Source organism: Oncorhynchus clarkii, chromosome 32, assembly GCF_045791955.1.
Source record: "Oncorhynchus clarkii lewisi isolate Uvic-CL-2024 chromosome 32, UVic_Ocla_1.0, whole genome shotgun sequence".
Classification (NCBI taxonomy): domain Eukaryota; kingdom Metazoa; phylum Chordata; class Actinopteri; order Salmoniformes; family Salmonidae; genus Oncorhynchus; species Oncorhynchus clarkii.
In genome coordinates, this window is record NC_092178.1 from 24,126,199 (window position 1) to 24,145,876 (window position 19,678).

The window sequence follows — 19,678 nt, forward strand, 5'->3', positions numbered from 1 at the left end:
CAACTGGTATACATTTGATTGACGATCATGTGCAGGACATGGAAGATCATCACAATTTCAATAGCTAAAGCACAATATTTCGTTCCCCATCAATTGGTATTTATTTAGGCCTTACTATTTATTTCCAAATGAATAAACATTAAACAATCAAATCGAATTTCCCAAGGGATTTTAAGAATTGTGAATAAAAACGTGGAATAACAATGTGAAACGATGCTGTATACAGAATAGTATAGATATTCCCTTTCACTCAACCTGTTATACAGGGAGTGCCTTGTTCCAAGCCTTGTCTAAGTGTGTGTAAGCGGCACTTCTTCAACGCTACAATTTAGTCGCTTGATGCTCAAACCTCACTGACTGATACACACCGATGTACCAATGTGGAAGGAATAGGATATGGTAATAATCTAAAAATCTTACGAAATAAGGGAGGTTATTAAAGACATCTAATGCATTTATGACAGGGCGTCTTCGTGGCGTGAGAGAAGGAAGTCACAAACAGAGCATGCTCCACGAGCCGCCTGCGAGGCTTTTTTCGTCTGGAATTCTGCGGGTTTATAAATGATTCATAGAGTGAGCCTATTTTTAAGCGGAGTAATTGCGCGCAGTTCGCACAGTCAGCCAGTGTGTTACTATCAGCTATGAGTGCGTGTTCTGTTTTCGCGTGAGCGCTTGCGTGTGAGTGAAAGCCGGTCACCAATCTGCAGAGGAGACGGAGAGGAGATTCCAGACGACAGAAACAGTGAGCGTGTGGAAACTTCGTGAGAGACAGTCACATTTTATTGGCTTTAATCCTGGGGTTTGATCGAAAATATCGTCAAAGCCTGCCAGCCAGTATAGCCGTTGGACAAGGGAATCAACTGTTGCTGCAGCAGACCGTTTTCAAAGGGACATTAGGCTAGTCACAATTCATCAAGTCTGTGTTGCGGAATCTATACATGAGTTTGAGAATGGATTTTTAACCATCACCTGGACCTAGTTTATTTATTGTGCTGCGCGTTGGATGCATGTTGTTTATGGTCTGTTCTGATACTGCATAGAGAATACATGCTCTTCCAGAATGATCCCACTCCACGCCTCTCCTGGCTTTTTGATATTGTTTTATCATATTTTTGTATCAGACAGTAGCAGTTGCTTGTAGGCAAGAAGGCACATTTGGGCTATTTGAACCATTCCAAAGGCATTTGGAGGATTATAGTGGATTGTTTCTTTCTCTGTGACCTTGCCTCTCCGGCGTTAATCCAGACGGATAGATGCTGATGATGGAGAAGAACGGCATGGACGCGCATCAGGTTGGAATCAATCATGAATACGAGCTGGAGGGCCGGCCTCGGTCATGCTGGCCGCTGCCGCCGTGTCCTGAGGATTTCCCACGGGGAGTGGATGAAGCAAATCGAGGTCTGCCCCTGGCATCTATCAAACTGGAGCAGCTTCAGTACAACGTGCCGACATGCCGCGGCGGAGCAGCCGAGGGAAGAGGTGGCGCACCCGTAGAGCTCAAACATCCATCCGGCGCCCCGGTCCCTATCGCATCCGGCGCTCCTACATGCATGTCGGGGGCTTCCCTCGACGTGGCTGGCCAGCTGCGCAAAGCCAAGTCGTCCCGGAGGAACGCGTGGGGAAACCAGTCGTACGCGGACCTCATCACGCGTGCCATTGAGAGTGTCCCGGAGAAGAGACTCACTCTGTCGCAGGTTTACGATTGGATGGTGCGATTTGTCCCTTATTTCAAGGATAAAGGCGACAGCAATAGTTCAGCTGGATGGAAGGTACAGTAACAGCCTATTGACATTCATAATAATTAGCCTTTATATGTTGATGGTGTGTGTGTTGATAGGGGGTAGCCTACAGGCCTATGCCACTGTCTTTCCATAAAATACATTTTAGCCTTTGATCATTTCGTTTGGGTTTTGTATCTTAACTACAGGCGGCTGTTCAGACTCCAGCCATAATAATTGATGTCTCTCAACTGATGGTTAAAGTAAAGTATTGTTTCTAACGAGTTCAGGCTTTCGCATTTCCCCACATTTCCCACTGTAATCTCCACGGTGCAGTCAGTCATGACCACGTTTACATGCACACAGAATCCCGGATAGTTGCTTATATCCCGTTTAAGGTCTTATTCGGGATAAACTGGTTACCTTTGATATCCCGCTCACAAGGTTAAATGTATCCAGTTCATGTGGGTTAAATGGAATAGTAACTGAAATATAGACACTAACTGTAGGCCAACTCCTGCAGAATTATGCATTTTTTGCTGTAAAATTATACAACACATTTACATTTTGTCTTGGGCACAGGAGTGGAGAAATATGAGTTATTTATTTCAGCAAATCTTGAGAAAATGCGAATGTACTGTGTTTGACACGGATCTTTTTCTCAACTTTTCATTTCCATAAAACCTGTCAAACTGATCACATTTGGACATTTTGCACAATACCAATCTTTACAAAGTTTTGGAGTTATTACGTTTTCTCTCCGGTCCCTAAACGAAACATACACTTTTACCGGTGTTAACGAGATTACTTATGCCTTCTTTCGGTCGATGTAAGACATTCTAGTGAAATACTTTGTTTAGTCTTCTGGTTCAACAAATTATGACAGATGAGAAGCTGCATGTAGGCCTATCTAACTACTGTTGTCAAACAAATGGCCTACCAAATGTCGGAAATTAGAATAGGGTTTACCAAATTTCGGAAATTATAAGCAGAACGTTGTGTATATTAGGGGTGAAAGTAACCAGTAGGCTATACGAACCAGTAGGCTATACGGACCAGTACAGAGTATCAGGAAAATAAATTATTGTGGAATTTTGGTGAATCGAACTGTGCACGTAGCCTACTTCTTGAAGTGATTTGTTTGACAATCAGATGACAACATCACATAACACCCAAGGTAAAAATCTGTCATTCTGCCCCTGAGCAAGGCAGTTAACCCACAGTTCCCCGGGCGCCGGAGACGTGGATGTCGATTAAGGCAGCCCCCCGCACATCTCCGATTCAGAGGGGTTGGGTTAAATGTGGAAGACACATTTCAGTTGAACAACTGACTAGGTATCCCCCTTTCCCCTTTCGATGGTATGCGAAACGGAGCCTGTGCAGACCACGAAAAACAACAGTAAACAGGATAAGATGTTTACATGCCACATTATCCCATCTAACATCAGCATATCCCAGGCATTTAATCCGGGTTTCTCGTAACCAGGATTCAAGCTTTTTAAGGTTATTGTAAACGGGATATGATGTTTATATGCGTCAATTCAAAACCGAATACTTGAGTATCCCGAACAATAACGGGATATTGGTGTGCATGTAAACGTGGTGTGTAGAAAGGGGCGGTGAGTTGAGACTGAAAGGGAGGCGGAGAGTGTTTGAATGTTAAATGACGAGACAGAGAGGGTTACTGGGTTCATCCTGTTTGGGTTTACAGCCTATAGGCTATATAGAGCAGAGATAATCAGTACCAATATAAACGTCTTGTTGTGCTATGGAGGAAAATAGTGTCTGCGAGCTGTGCTGTGATGCATCCGTGTCATGATTTTATTACAAGGAGAATATCTGATTGTAGAAGTGACTGAGTGACAACATGTTCAGTTCGAACTCAACCTTGTTTCATTACGCGCGTTATAAGATTACGCACGGGCTACGCAATTTGATGCTTTATTAACAGTTAGAAAAAAGGCACAATAACGGGAGATGATGACATGAAGTCACTCCACGAAAATATAAATGATCCTTTAAATTCAAATTCATATGGGTTTAATCTAATAGAGGAGTGTTTGTGTAATCTACTTTAGTTTACCGCACATTTTGTGTGAGGATTATATTGACACAGTTGTTGGGGAGAGGATTCTTTGTTCTATGTTCAAATCATATAGGCCTAGTCCTACCTCTCCAAGCCCTACTACCATCTAATGGTTGAAAGACAGATTTGAATATTTGATCATTTTTTCCAAAGGTTTAATTAACAAGAGGATCAATTCTACACAGATTGCACTCACCCATTTGATCAGGACCTTAGACCTTAGGTCATATAGTTTAACTCTGGTTTTCTTTAGGGCTTGTTTTGAGTCATACACAGAGGATGCATTGTTTAATACACCCTTCATCTTCCTGTCACTTTGTTACAGTTTTGTGCTAAACACACACACACACACACACACACACACACACACACACACACACACACACACACACACACACACACACACACACACACACACACACACATTCTCTTAAATATCCCTTACCTGGAATCCCGACTCTCTCAAACAATATACAACAATCATAACATTCTGAGAAAGAAAGCAGTGTTAAGATAAATAATTAATCTCAATGAAATCAACATTTCATTTAGGTCTAAGTAAGTGCAGGGGACAGGAGTACTCCAATCTTTATGGTTAGGTTTTAAATTGGATTTAAGGGGCTTAGTTCTCCAGTCCCTGTGTGCGTGTGTGTGTGTGCTTTCTTCCCAGGGATGCCTAACTGTATGCCAGCTCAGATTCTGCCACAGGGCTTTGATTGGCTGGTTTGGCAGCGATCTGATAGGCTGAGAGGGTGAAAACAACTCGATTCAATCATAATCAATCATAATAACAGTGTTAAAAACAGGCACACACGTATTGTGCTGTAACAGTGGGCAAAGGGTTTAATAACATTTTAACCACCGAACAACACACACATGTACATCACCTTTCCCCTTACATGTGAATACACACGCACGCACGCACGAACGCACGCACGCACGCACGCACGCGCGCACGCGCACACACACTCACACACACACACACACACACACACACACACACACACACACACACACACACACACACACACACAATCATCCACAACTTACATCAGTAAGTTGTTGATGAGATGAGTAGGAGAAGATACGTAGATGGATCAATGTGGGGGGATGATCAAATCAAATACAGTGTCAGCTGACGGTTATTAAAAGCAGTCTTTAATAGCTGTTGTGAACTGGGTCGTTCCACCAATTCAGTGCCTTTTGAGAAGTGTAGCTTGGTCCAAAAAATGTTTGATTTCACCTAATTTTAACATTCTGTCATGAAGAGCACATGTTCATGTTTTCCCATCTCAAGAGGTTGAATAAAATAATTACTATAGTAAATGCCTATTAAGTGCCAAATAAAGTAACAGGGTTGACGATTCCATCTTAAATCAGCCATGAAGACTCTTGTGACAGGGGGAATGGAATCTTGTTGTGTGCAACAGGGAGGGGCAATTGAATGCCAGCAATAAAAAATAAAAGCTTTTTCTAGCCTGTTATACTCTACCCTTGTAGTTTTCCACCACAAAACACTAGAAAATAGCCAAAAGAGTATAACTAGCTCACCTGATTTTACACTAGCATTTGTCTTGGAGATGTTCAATGTTTCTTTTGAAAAAATATTTGAAATGGAGTAGTTTCAGGTGAGGTGTTATATACATGTACCTTATACCCATACTGGCCTATGAGTGTGTTCCAAAATGATTCTTTGGCTGTTCCCAATGAAGAACCCTTTTTGGTTCAAGACAGAACCTTCTGTGGAAAGGGTTGTACATGGAACCCAAAGCAGTTCTATCTGGAAACAAAAAGGGTTCTTCAAAGGGTTCTCATATGGAGATAGCCGATTAACCCTTTTAGGTTCTAGAGAGCACTGTTTTTTTCTAGGAGTGTAGGAGGTTGAACCTTCTGGGTGGCTGTGTGTGGCGGTTTATCAGTTGCATTCCTGTGAGGGGGACCTGCTGGTGTACTGTATACTATATTGTTATGTACTTGACACTGGTTTCATATAGAAAGTGGGCCTGTGTGCATGTGTATGCGTGCGTGTGTGTGTGTGTGTGTGTGTGTGTGTGTGTGTGTGTGCAAGCCGACAATTGTCTGATGAGGCAGGCAACACAGACACTGCCAGCCAGGCAGAAATCTAATGTTCTCTTCTGAAGTGATGACTTAGTTACTTTTGACATGTTGAAAGGTACACAGAGCAAACACAGGGGCAAATGGCTCAGCTCTGCTGCCATTCTAAGCAGGAAACAGAGAGGGAGAGAGAGACATACATGGAGATGGAGAGAGAGATACAGAGAGAGGAATCTTCAGAGTGAGTGGAAGAGAAAGTGGTGGTGGCCCCAGTCCCAGTCCCAGTCCCAGCTGCTGAACACATTGATCGTTAGAAGACTTAACACATGACTATGATGGTCTAGCCCCTAGCAGAACAGTGTCGAGGAGAGGCAGAGTATTTGTGGTTAGCTAGCTAGAGAGATGGTGAAACCTACGGTACAGGCTTAAGGCTGATTCACACTATAGGGGCTAACCGAGCCAAGTCAAACCAAGCTGTACTGGCCTGGTTACACATCCACCATAGTGGCTGGAACCATGTTGTAAAAAGGACAATGTGAAAAAGAAAATATCACAGCCAACACATTACAGTGTTGATCTTATGGGTTAGGCAGTGTGAATGAGGCATTCAAGAGGTTCCCTGTGCTGTGCCAGCCAGGCTGGTTGGCGTGGGCTCAACAGAAAGCCCTCTGCATGGCTACTCTGTTATTGTGATTATCACAAAGGCACAGCAAAGGGAGAGAGTGCTCTCGAGTTGGCGGGCTTGGCACAGAGTCCACGGCGGGGGATGGAGGGATGAATGGAGAGATATATGGAGGGAGGAGAGGTGGGGGGTTGTTGTCTAAGAGCGGGACTCTAGAGGTCTATCCTACAGTAAAGCACCATTTCATCAGTCTTTTGAATGGAGGGAAATGGATGGAGGGAAAAAAGAGGAGGGAAGAGAAGTGTTGGAAAGGGTGATGGTGTGTGTATGTGTGTGTGTTTGTATGTGCTTGCATATGTGTGTGTGGGCGTGTGTTTGTGTGTGTCCCTGTGCGTGCATGCTTGTGTGTGGATTGCCACTAGTCGTAGACAGTATAGGATTTGATCCAGATGATCCCTTTGTCCCCTCAGTTGATTAAGAGTTGAACTAAAAGCTTCAGGACAGTTGGAGTTGGATAGAGGAAGAAGAACAGTTGGAGTTGGATAGAGGAAGAAGAACAGTTGGAGTTGGATAGAGGAAGAAGAACAGTCAGAGTTGGATAGAGGAAGAAGAACAGTTGGAGTTGGATAGAGGAAGAAGAACAGTTGGAGCTGGATAGAGGAAGAAGAACAGTTGGAGTTGGATAGAGGAAGAAGAACAGTTGGAGTTGGATAGAGGAAGAAGAACAGTTGGAGTTGGATAGAGGAAGAAGAACAGTTGGAGTTGGATAGAGGAAGAAGAACAGTTGGAGTTGGATAGAGGAAGAAGAACAGTTGGAGTTGGATAGAGGAAGAAGAACAGTTGGAGTTGGATAGAGGAAGAAGAACAGTTGGAGTTGGATAGAGGAAGAAGAACAGTTGGAGTTGGATAGAGGAAGAAGAACAGTTGGGAGTTTATTTCTGAAGTCTTTGAGCCTTTAGAGATGGAATGATTGATTTCCAGAGACTATTGATTGATTGAGAACTCAATATTTGGCAAATAAACCTGAAACCTGAAATTTGAACTTGGCTGTATATAAATTTGAACTTGGCTGTGATCCTTGCTGGAATTGAACCCACAACCTTGACATTGTTAGCACCACGCCCTTACCAACTGAGCCAGAAGGTATCAGTCTGGGGGTTAGTTCAGGTCAACAGTTCTCTACAACATTGGTTCTCAACTGGTTTTGCCTCGGGACCCAAATGTAACCAGGTTGTCTCAGCCACAACCCAATATTTGCATCAAACATTTTTTTGGGCCAAAATGCAATCTGTAAAACTATTTTTAATGCTATATTGATAGTAAATATGACAAGTTATATGACAAGGGAACAACATTCCCACATTTTTCATTGTAAATAATTACATTTTGCCCATATTCGTGATGAAGAATGATGATAAGCTTACTGGTTTGAGACCACAAAACCAACCAATATTTTGATACCCACATTGAAGAAAAATAGTTCAGAGATACAATTTATTTAATCACTTTCTAACTGGTTTTAGTAGTTTAACTTCAGACTAAATATCACTGCTCAACAATGAGTCCTCTGTAACTTGTTTGTGCTCTCGGTTATCTCAGCGATCTCACTTGACTCAGATTGAATAAGATGCTGGGTGCCACGAAGAGGATGTTCAGCAAGCCACGGAACCATGGAACGGAAACTCCATGCACGCACGCACGCACGCACGCACACACACACACAAACACGCAGGGTGTCTGTGTGTCGTAAAATGTGCTCGGTCCATGCAGCACACACACACACAGTCTGCCTCTACGTGATGTTCTCTCAGGGTACAGTTGTTTTTTCCTCAGAAATGATTGCTTATGGGTACCTTCATGTGTGTGTAAAATATTAATGTTATACATTTTTTTATTCATAGATTTTTTTGTAAAACACTATACACTAAGTGTACAAAACATCACGAACACCTACCTAATATTGAGTTACACCTCTTTTGCCCTCAGAATAGCCTCAATTTGTGGGGGCATGGATTCTACAAGGTGTTGAAAGCGTTCCACAGGGATGCTGGCCCATGTTGACTCTTGCTTCCCACAGTTGTGTCAAGTCGTCAAGTTGGCTGGATGTCCTTTGGGTGGTGGACCATTCTTGATACACACGGGAAACTGTTGAGCGTGAAAAACCCAGCAGCGTTGCAGTTCTTGACACACTCAAACCGGTGTGCCTGACACCTACTACTATACCCCACTCAAAGGCACTTCAATCTTTTCTCTAGCCCATTCACCTGTTGAATGGCACATATACACAATCCATGTCTCAATTGTCTCAAGGCTTAAAAATCATTCATTAACCTGTCTCCTCCCCTTCGTCTACACTGATTGAAGTAGATTTAACAGGTGACATCAATAAGGGATCATAGCGTTCACCCGGATTCACCTGGTCAGTCTATGTCATGGAAAGAGCAGGTGTTCTTAATGTTTTGTACACTCAGTGTATATCCATTGGTTAGCTGGAATGTAATTTTCGCATCCTGTATATTGGACTGTGATATGTGTTTGTCTCACCTAGCTATCTGAAAACGAAGGCACTAATTGTATGTGGCCCTGGATAAGAACATCTGTTAAATGCCTAAAATGTCAAATGTTCATGTTTTACAAACAGATCTCATATTACTGTATTTTTTACATTCATTTATTTTTATATATTGAGGTCACAAATGTATAATTTGTACGGTTCTTTAGTAGAAATGTAGTAATTTGTGACATTTGAGTGTGTTAAACCTTGCGGTCCTACTTATTTATCTGAGTGAGGTGGATATGTAGCATTTTTGCAAAACAAACTGGATTATTTGTCTCTCTGAAATGAAACCATCAAGTAATAGATTTTAAACACAATACATGTTTGTCATTGAACAACCCCATTCCATGATTCAATTAGGAAAAAACACAAATTTCTTTGACAATTTCTTTAAACAATAAAAGCTAGTTTACCAACATTTCGTTGTTCCAGTGTCTTGTATGGCTGATCTGGGTTGGTGAGAATGGTAGGCCAGTCAAACCTGCATCATAAACAATTGGAGAACTCCTTCATTCTGTTACTGTTTCGAAAAGAGTCTGTGTTTCGCTAATTGTTTTGCACTGTGGTGTGTTTCAAGGGTGTTTCGGGACTTTCTTATGTGTTTCTGTGAATGCATGTAAGTGTAAATCAACAACTTCCTCCATACATCTCAATCTATCTCTCCAAACCCTCCCCTCATCTCAGCAGAGCAGATTCAGGTATTTGAGAGGAGACTAATCTTAGTGTTAGCAGGTGAACAACCTATTCCCGATGTGGTAGATGAAGTCCCACTAGAAAGCCTGTGGGTATTAGAGCATATCGACTGCAAGGCTGAGGCATGTGCTTATAGGTACTTACATTGTTAATCAGATCTTCATGAGGGCTTTCTCCCTTCGGAGTGCCTGGCTAACTAAGACTGATGGCAGGGAAGCAGTCGAGGACAGCAACACTGTGTGTGTCTGTGTGTGTGTGCACTTGTATTTGTGTGATTAATGCTGTTAGCTAGAGGGAGGTTGGAGGGCTTAGTGCTCCTGGATGTTGCAGCTGGACTGCACAGAGGCATTCTCTCTAGCCACTACAGTACCTTCTGGGTATTAAACCTCTGTCCTGGGGCCACCGTACCGTACTAACCATTTAACTGACCAAGGAGCGGTTTGACCTCTGACCCTGTTCACGTTAGGAGTCATTTCTTCCTCCTCTCTAACGGCTCTTTACCTGCTCCCTATCCAGTCACATGATTTACAACTTCTGATGGGTTGTGCATCTGGTTTGGCCCTAGTGTGAACAGGGTCTCTGGTTTGGCCCTAGTGTGAACAGGGTCTCTGGTTTGGCCCTAGTGTGAACAGGGTCTCTGGTTTGGCCCTAGTGTGAACAGGGTCTCTGGTTTGGCCCTAGTGTGAACAGGGTCTCTGGTTTGGCCCTAGTGTGAACAGGGTCTCTGGTTTGGCCCTAGTGTGAACAGGGTCTCTGGTTTGGCCCTAGTGTGATCAGGGTCTCTGGTTTGGCCCTAGTGTGAACAGGGTCTCTGGTTTGGCCCTAGTGTGAACAGGGTCTCTGGAAGCAGATACTGTGGTCAGAATAGAGGAATCACAACGCATTTTATTAAACGCTCTGTAGACTGTTTGTTGACATATTTCATAGCTAAGTGCTACCCGGATGACAAATACAATGTTGTGAGAGCAAAATAATGGTGGGATTGTCGAGAAGAAGAACGGACCTCATTACCAGAACACTCAACTCTTTTATGCCATTATCAGTCACTCATCATGCTAATTATTCTCAATGAAGTATCCTCGTGTTCAAGTGATGTTCTGCATCAGTCAGGATACTCGCTGTTGTTGTCAGAGTCTACTGTTCATCCTCTCATTGACTCATTCCAGGGTTTTAATTCCACTTTGATTAGCAGTGACGGGATAAAAAAACCCTCAATGATTTGAATTGTTTAAATAAATGATGTGCTTGTGTTAAATAGAGAGAAATGAGTTTGAACCCAGCCGATGTCACCATGATTACATTTGTTGAATGTATTTGACAAAATTAAAATATATACATGTATAGCCAAATACATGCGGTACACACTTTCAAATGTAGTATGCTAACATGATGACAGGTGAGGACAGGGCATATCTCTCCACCTAGCTTAGCCTGAGCTACTGTATGCAGTTGGTGCATCAGACTCACCTTGCTGATCACTGCAGATCGGAATGAAACACCCATGTTAACATGTTGGCATACATACTTGTTGTGATGAAGACCGCCAAATATCTAACAATACCTAGTCACGACTTACCAACCCTATTAAAACAAACCAACATACCCATCTTACACAATTGTTGCACAATTGTTACACAATTAAATAGACTATGTATAATATTAAGTACAGTATTTAACATATGAATATTCATAATTTAAATTTTGGATGATTGTTGAATCCACCACAAATTAATGCAAATTAAGTAATTCAAGGCGCTATCTCTCATTTATCATTTAATAGTTTTCGGTTTGGCTGAACAGATTAACATTAATAACAATTAATTCATTAATATCAAAATGAATATATTAAGACACTGCATGTAGAGTTTTGAATGAGTGTGTTCTTTGTGAGGCTGAAAAGGCATGGGGCACAATGCAGACAGAGGTTATGAGCGCAAGACAGCCGCTCAAAGTGTATTTTTGTGTCAGTTTGAGTAAAATAGGTCAGGATTCATAGCTCTCAGAGTGTTTATCATTCTGCACGTGACGGCTGACGGCCGGGGAAACACGACTGATAGCCTTGAATGAACCCAGACTCTCTTGGTCTTTCTCCCTCTGTCTCTCTCGCCCCCCCCCCCCCCCCCCCTCTCTTTTTTGCTCCCACTCTCTCTCACTCAATCTCCCCTCCCCTCTCTCTATCTGTCTTCCTTTGTCTCTCTCACTCTCTCTTTCCCTCTCTCCCTCTCTCTTTCTCTCTCTCTCTTTCTGGACTGCCCCTTCTCACTCTACTTCTGTAGCCGGAAGCCTCTGCAAATAAGTTAGAATGTCAGTTTCCCAGTTCCCTCACTAAATTGCTCATTAATACAAAGTAGAAATATGGTTATATAAACCTGTATGTCTGTGAAACAAGCCCATAAAGATGCATTCTAATCTACATATCTCCTCTATCTCCCTCCACTCATCTCTCTTCTCTGTTTCTCTTATCTGTCTTCATCTCCTTCTCTCCTCTCCACCTCTCCTCCAATGTGATAGACTGTTTCTGACTGATTTATGAGCCCATCTTAAGTCTGACTTCATTAAATCCTTGATACCGTTAGTCTTTGATGACGGCCGTGGTGGTCGAACTGTGGATTTAATGGACGCATTCATCTCTCTCTTTAATGGTGTTGCTGAGTGGAAGGTGGCCACTATAAGACGACACACTAAAAGATGAGTTACAACGACAAAGGGATGGAATGAGAGAATGGCTAAATGTAAAGGAGGGAGCTAGGACGCCGAGGAGGAGGAGAAGAGTAACATTAAAAGAGGAAGGGGAGAAAGAGGAAAAGCTTATTCTAGTATGATGGTGGCAAGATATGAAAAACGAATTAAAAGCATTTTTCATATATATTTTAAGTTCTTAAGAGGAATGCATAGAGTATATAGTATCAAATCAAATTGTATTTGTCACATGCGTCGAATACAACATAGACCTTATGGTGAAATGCTTACTTATACAAGCCCATAACCAACAATGCTTTGAGAAGTTAAGAAAAAAAACACATAAGTAAAAAAAATAGAAAATAAAAGTAAAAATTATTCAACAGTAGCAGTAAAATAACAAGTGAGGCTATATACAGGGGGTACTGGTACAGAGTCAATGTGCGGGGGCACCAGTTAGTTGAGGCAATTGGGGTAATATGTACATGTACAGTTGAAGTCTGAAGTTTTTCACCATTCCTGACATTTAATCCTAGTAAAAATTCCCTGTCTTAGGTCAGTTAGGATCACCACTTCATTTTAAGAATGTGAAATGTCAGAATAATAGTAGAGTGAATGATTTATTTCAGCTTTTTCTTTTTTCATCACATTCCCAGTGGGTCAAAAGTTTACATACACTCAATTAGTATTTGGTTCCATTGCCTTTAAATTGTTTAACTTGGGTCAAATATTTTGGATAGCCTTCCACAAGCTTCCCACAAGAAGTTGGGTGAATTTTGGCCATTCCTCCTGACAGAGCTGGAGTAACTGAGTCAGGTTTGTAGGCCTCCTTGCTCACACACACCTTTTCAGTTCTGCACACAAATCTTCTATGGGATTGAGGTCAGGGCTTTGTGATGGCCACTCCAATACCTTGACTTTGTTGTCCTTAAGCCATTTTGCCACAACTTTGGAAGTATGCTTGGGGTCATTGTCCATTTGGAAGACCCATTTGCGACCAAGCTTTAACTTCCTGACTGATGTCTTGAGATGTTGCTTCAATATATCCACATCATTTTCCTACCTCATGATGCCATCTATTTTGTGAAGTGCACCAGTCCCTCCTGCAGCAAAGCACCCCCACAACATGATGCTGCCATCCCCGTGCTTCACGGTTGGGAAGGTGTTCCTTGGCTGGCAAGCCTCCCCCTTTTTCCTCCAAACATAACGATGATCATTATGGCCAAATAGTTATATTTTTGTTTCATCAGACCAGAGGACATTTCTCCAAAAAGTACGATCTTTGTCCTTATGTGCAGTTGCAAACCGTAGTCTGGATTTTTTATGGCAGTTTTAGAGCAGTGGCTTCTTCCTTGCTGAGTGGCCTTACAGGTTATGTCGATAAAGGACTCGTTTTTACTGTGGATATCGATAATTTTGTACCTGTTTTCTCCAGCATCTTCACAAGGTCCTTTGCTGTTGTTCTGGGATTGATTTGTACTTTTCGCAACAAAGTACATTAATCTCCAAGAGACAGAACGCTCTCTTTCCTTCCTTCTATGACGGCTGCATGGTCCCACGGTGTTTATACTTGCACACTATTGTTTGTATAAATTAACATGGTGCCTTCAGATGTTTGGAAATTGCTCCCAAGGATGAACCAGACTTGTGGAGGTCTTGGCTGAAATCTTGGCTGATTTCTTTTGATTTTCCCATGATGTCAAGCAAAGAGGCACTGAGTTTGAAGGTAGGCCTTGAAATACATCCACAGGTACACCTCCAATTGACTCAGATGATATCAATTATCCTATCAGAAGCTTCTAAAGCCATGACATAATTTTCTGGAATTTTCCAAGCTGTTTAAAGGCACAGTCAACTTAGTGTATGTACACATCTGACCCACTGGAATTGTGATACAGTGAATTATAAGTGAAATGATCTGCCTGTAAACAATTTTAGGAAAAATGACTTGTGAAATGCACAAATTAGATGTCCTAACCGACTTGCCAAAACTATAAAGTTAAAGTGACTATGCATAGATTATAAACAGAGAGTAGCACCAGTGTAAAAGAGGGGTCTGGGTAGCGCTTTGATTAGCTGTTCAGGAGTCTTATGGCTTGGGGTTAGAAGCTTCTATAAAGCCTTTTGGACCTCGACTTGGCGCTCCGGTACTGCTTGCTGTGCGGTAGCAGAAAGAACAGTCTATGACTAGGGTGGCTGGAGTCTTTGACAATTTTTAGGGCCTTCCCCTGATACCACCTGTTAAAGAGTTCCTGGATGGCAGGAAACTTGGCCCCAGTGATGTACTGGCCGTACACACTACCCTCTGTAGTGCCTTGCGGTCGGAGGCAGAGCAGTTGCCATACCAGGCAGTGATACAACCATTCAGGATGCTCTCGATGGTGCAGCTGTAGAACCTTTTGAGGATCTGAGGACCCATGCCAAATATTTTCAGTCTCCTGAGGGGGAATAGGCTTTGTCGTGCCCTCTTCACGACTGTCTTGGTGTGCTTGGACCATGATAGTTTGTTGGTGATGTGGACACCAAGGAACTTGAAGCTCTCAACCTGCTCCACTACAGGCCCGTCAATGAGAATGGGGACATGATCTGTCCTCCTTTTCCTGTAACCCACAATAATCTCCTTAGTCTTGATCACGTTGAGGGAGAGGTTGTTGTCTTGGCACCACACGACCAGGTCTCTGACCTCCTCCCCATTGGCTGTCTCATCATTGTCGGTAATCAGGCCTACCACTGTTGTGTCATCGGCAAAGTTGAGGATGGTGTTGGAGTTGTGCCTGGCCATACAGTCATGAGTGAACAGGGAGTATAGGAGGGGACTGAGCATGCACCCCTGACGGGCCCCCGTGTTGAGGATCAGTGTGGCGGATGTGTTGTTCCCTACCCATACCACCTGGGGGCGGCCTGTCAGGAAGTCCAGGATCCAGTTGCAGTGGGAGGTGATTAGTCCCAGGGTCCTTAGCTTAGTGATGAGCTTTGAGGGCACTATGGTGTTGAACGCTGAGCTGTAGTCAGTGAATAGCATTCTGACATAGGTGTTCCTTTTGTCCAGATGGGAAAGAACAGTTTTCTGTGGCTCTGTTTGGGCGGTATGCAAATTGGAGTGGGTCTAGGGTTTCTGGGATAATGGTGTTGATGTGAGCCATGACCAGCCTTTCAAAGCACTTCATGGCTACAGAGGTGAGTGTTACGGGTTGGTAGTCATTTAGGCAGGTCACCTTAGTGTTCCTGGGCACAGGGACTATGGTGGTCTGCTTGAAACATGTTGGTATTACAAACTCAGTTAGGGAGAGGTTGAAAATGTCAGTGAAGACACTTGGCAATTGGTCAGCGCATGCTTGGAGTACATGCCCTGGTAATCCGTCTGGCCCTGTGACCTTGTGAATGTTGACCCGTTTAAAGATCTTACTCACATCAGCTACGGAGAGCGTGATCACACAGTCATCCGGAACAGCTGGTGCTCTCTTGCATGTTTCAATGTTACTTGCCTCAAAGCGAGCATAGAAGTAATTTAGCTCGTCTGGTAGGTTTGTGTCACTTGGCAGCACGTGGCTGTGCTTCCCTTTGTAGTCTGTAATAGTTTGCAAGCCCTGCCACATCCAATGAGCATCAGAGCCTTTGGAGTACGATTCAATCTTAGTCCTGTATTGATGCTATGCCTGTTTGATGGTTCGTCGGAGGGCATAGCGGTATTTCTTATAAGCTTCCGGGTTAGTAACGCTCCTTGAAAGCAGCAGCTCTACCCTTTAGTTCAGTACGCATGTTTCCTGTAATCCATGGCTTCTGGTTGGGGTATGTATGTACGGTCACTGTGGGGACGATGTCATCGATGCACTTATTGATAAAGCCAGTGACAGATGTGGTGTACTCCTCAATGCCATCGGAAGAATCCCGGAACATGTTCCAGTCTGTGCTAGCAACACAGTCCTGTAGCTTAGCATCTGCTTCATCTGATCACTTTCTTATTGACCGAGTCACTGGTACTTCCTGCTTTAGTTTTTACTTGTAAGCAGGAATTAGGAGGATAGAACTATGGTCAGATTTGCCAAATGGAGTGCGAGGAAGAGCTTTGTACGCGTCTCTGTGTGTGGAGTAAAGGTGGTCTCAAGTTTTTTTTCCCTCTGGCTGCACATTTAACATTCTGTTAGAAATTTGGTCAAACTGATTTGAGTTTCCCTACATTAAAGTCCAAGGCAACCTGGAGCGCCGCCTCTGGATGAGTGTTTTCCTGTTTGCTTATGATGGTATACAGCTCATTGAGTGCGGTCTTAGTGCCAGCATCGGTCTACGGTGGTATATAGACAGCTATGAAAAATATGGATGTAAACTCTCTTGGTAAATAGTGTGGTCTACAGCTTATCATGAGATACTCTACCTCAGGCGAGCAAAACCTTGAGACTTCCTTAGATTTTGTGCACCAGGTGTTGTTTACAAATATGCATAGGCCGCCTCCCCGTTTCTTACCAGAGGTTGCTGTTCTATCCTGCCGAAAAAGCTTAAAACCCGCCAGCTGTATATTAATCATGTAGTCGTTCATCCACGATTCGGTGAAACATAAGATATTACAGTTTTTAATGTCCCGTTGGTAGGATGTATGTGCTCGTAGTTCATCTATTTTATTATCGATTGATTGTAAGTTGGCTAATAGGACTGATGGTAAAGGTAGATTACCCTCTCTACAACGGATCCTTATAAGGCACCTGGACCGTCATCCACGATACCTCTGTCGTTTTTTCCTACAAATGACGGGGATGAGGTTCTTGTCGGGTGTCTGGAGTAAATCCTTCCCGTCCGACTCGTTGAAGAACAACAATTCCTCCAGTACGTGGTGAGTAATCGCTGCCCTGATATCAAGAAGCTCTTTTTGGTCATAATTTTCTATGCCAGGTGAAATCGCGCCTCATTAGCTCATTGTTATGGATGTATCCAAATAAATGTCACTAGAAAACAGCATAAACAAACTCAAATGCAGCTACTTTGCTGTTATTCTGGCTGCACTGTTTGACGTGACTGTAAGTAAGTTAGCCGTAGTTGGCTATCAAGCAAGAGATAAGAACGTTGACTGCCAGTATTGCAATGGAACATTTAGAACAACTGAGTCGCGTCCATAAATACAGAGCAAACAGACTGAATGACTGGGTTGCGTTTTTGACAACCGAACCGATAGAACGAACGACCAGCCGGCTTGGGTAGCAACCCTAGATTTGTGAGCGGGACTATATTTTGTGGAAGGATGAAACAGTATGAATAAATAAATAAAAATAACGTTTTTAATGAAAATATGTCAATCGTTATTTGAATATGTTGGTAACCCGTTGTATTAAAGTGATAATGCCCTCGAAGACGGTGTTTGGAGGTTATATCGACTTTGTCTCCAGCCTAACATTACCCGTGCCAATATATCCTCCAAACACCGGCTTCTCAGGAATGATCACTTAAATGGAGGACAGAAACATAGAGTATATAGTGAGATGGAGGACAGAACCATAGAATATATAGTGAGATGGAGGACAGAACCATAGAGTATATAGTGAGATGGAGGACAGAACCATAGAGTATATAGTGTGATAGAGGACAGAACCATAGAGTATGTAGTGAGATAGAGGACAGAACCATAGAGTATATAGTGAGCTGGAGGACAGAAACATAGAGTATATAGTGAGATGGAGGACAGAACCATAGAGTATATAGTGAGATGGAGGACAGAACCATAGAGTATATAGTGAGATGGAGGACAGAACCATAGAGTATATAGTGAGATGGAGGACAGAACCATAGAGTATATAGTGAGATGGAGGACAGAACCATAGAGTATATAGTGAGATGGAGGACAGAACCATAGAGTATATAGTGAGATGGAGGACAGAACCATAGAGTATATAGTGAGATGGAGGACAGAACCATAGAGTATATAGTGAGATGGAGGACAGAACCATAGAGTATATAGTGAGATGGAGGACAGAACCATAGAGTATGTAGTGAGATGGAGGACAGAACCATAGAGTATATAGTGAGATGGAGGACAGAACCATAGAGTATATAGTGAGATGGAGGACAGAACCATAGAGTATATAGTGAGATGGAGGACAGAACCATAGAGTATATAGTGAGATGGAGGACAGAACCATAGAGTATGTAGTGAGATGGAGGACAGAACCATAGAGTATATAGTGAGATGGAGGACAGAACCATAGAGTATATAGTGAGATGGAGGACAGAACCATAGAGTATATAGTGAGATGGAGGACAGAACCATAGAGTATATAGTGAGATGGAGGACAGAACCATAGAGTATGTAGTGAGATGGAGGACAGAACCATAGAGTATATAGTGAGATGGAGGACAGAACCATAGAGTATATAGTGAGATGGAGGACAGAACCATAGAGTATATAGTGAGATGGAGGACAGAACCATAGAGTATATAGTGAGATGGAGGACAGAACCATAGAGTATATAGTGAGATGGAGGACAGAACCATAGAGTATATAGTGAGATGGAGGACAGAACCATAGAGTATATAGTGAGATGGAGGACAGAACCATAGAGTATATAGTGAGATGGAGGACAGAACCATAGAGTATATAGTGAGATGGAGGACAGAACCATAGAGTATATAGTGAGATGGAGGACAGAACCATAGAGTATGTAGTGAGATGGAGGACAGAACCATAGAGTATATAGTGAGATGGAGGACAGAACCATAGAGTATATAGTGAGATGGAGGACAGAACCATAGAGTATATAGTGAGATGGAGGACAGAACCATAGAGTATATAGTGAGATGGAGGACAGAACCATAGAGTATGTAGTGAGATGGAGGACAGAACCATAGAGTATATAGTGAGATGGAGGACAGAACCATAGAGTATGTAGTGAGATGGAGGACAGAACCATAGAGTATATAGTGAGATGGAGGACAGAACCATAGAGTATATAGTGAGATGGAGGACAGAACCATAGAGTATATAGTGAGATGGAGGACAGAACCATAGAGTATATAGTGAGATGGAGGACAGAACCATAGAGTATATAGTGAGATGGAGGACAGAACCATAGAGTATATAGTGAGATGGAGGACAGAACCATAGAGTATATAGTGAGATGGAGGACAGTATCCTCAGTAAATAAAGAAGGGATAGTGGACGAAAAAGACAAAGGGAGCAGAGAGATAGAAGAGAGAGGATGTAGGGCTGATTAACTGTGATTGCAACATTGCTTGACAGAGCTTAGTGCAGGGCTGTCTGTGTAATGCTCTCAAGACGGATAGAA

The 19,678-nt window shown here is 42.8% G+C and overlaps 1 protein-coding gene across 1 annotated transcript in view; it reads left to right on the forward strand.

The window, feature by feature from the left end:
• Window positions 1-961: 961 nt before the first annotated feature.
• Window positions 962-19,678, forward strand: part of LOC139392429 (forkhead box protein O3-like) — a 47,808-nt gene continuing 29,091 nt past the window's right edge. Inside the window, exon 1 of the mRNA XM_071140408.1 lies at window positions 962-1,769. Coding sequence (XP_070996509.1) covers window positions 1,254-1,769 — 516 coding nt within the window. The 5' untranslated portion in view covers window positions 962-1,253. The remainder of the gene's footprint in view (window positions 1,770-19,678) is intronic.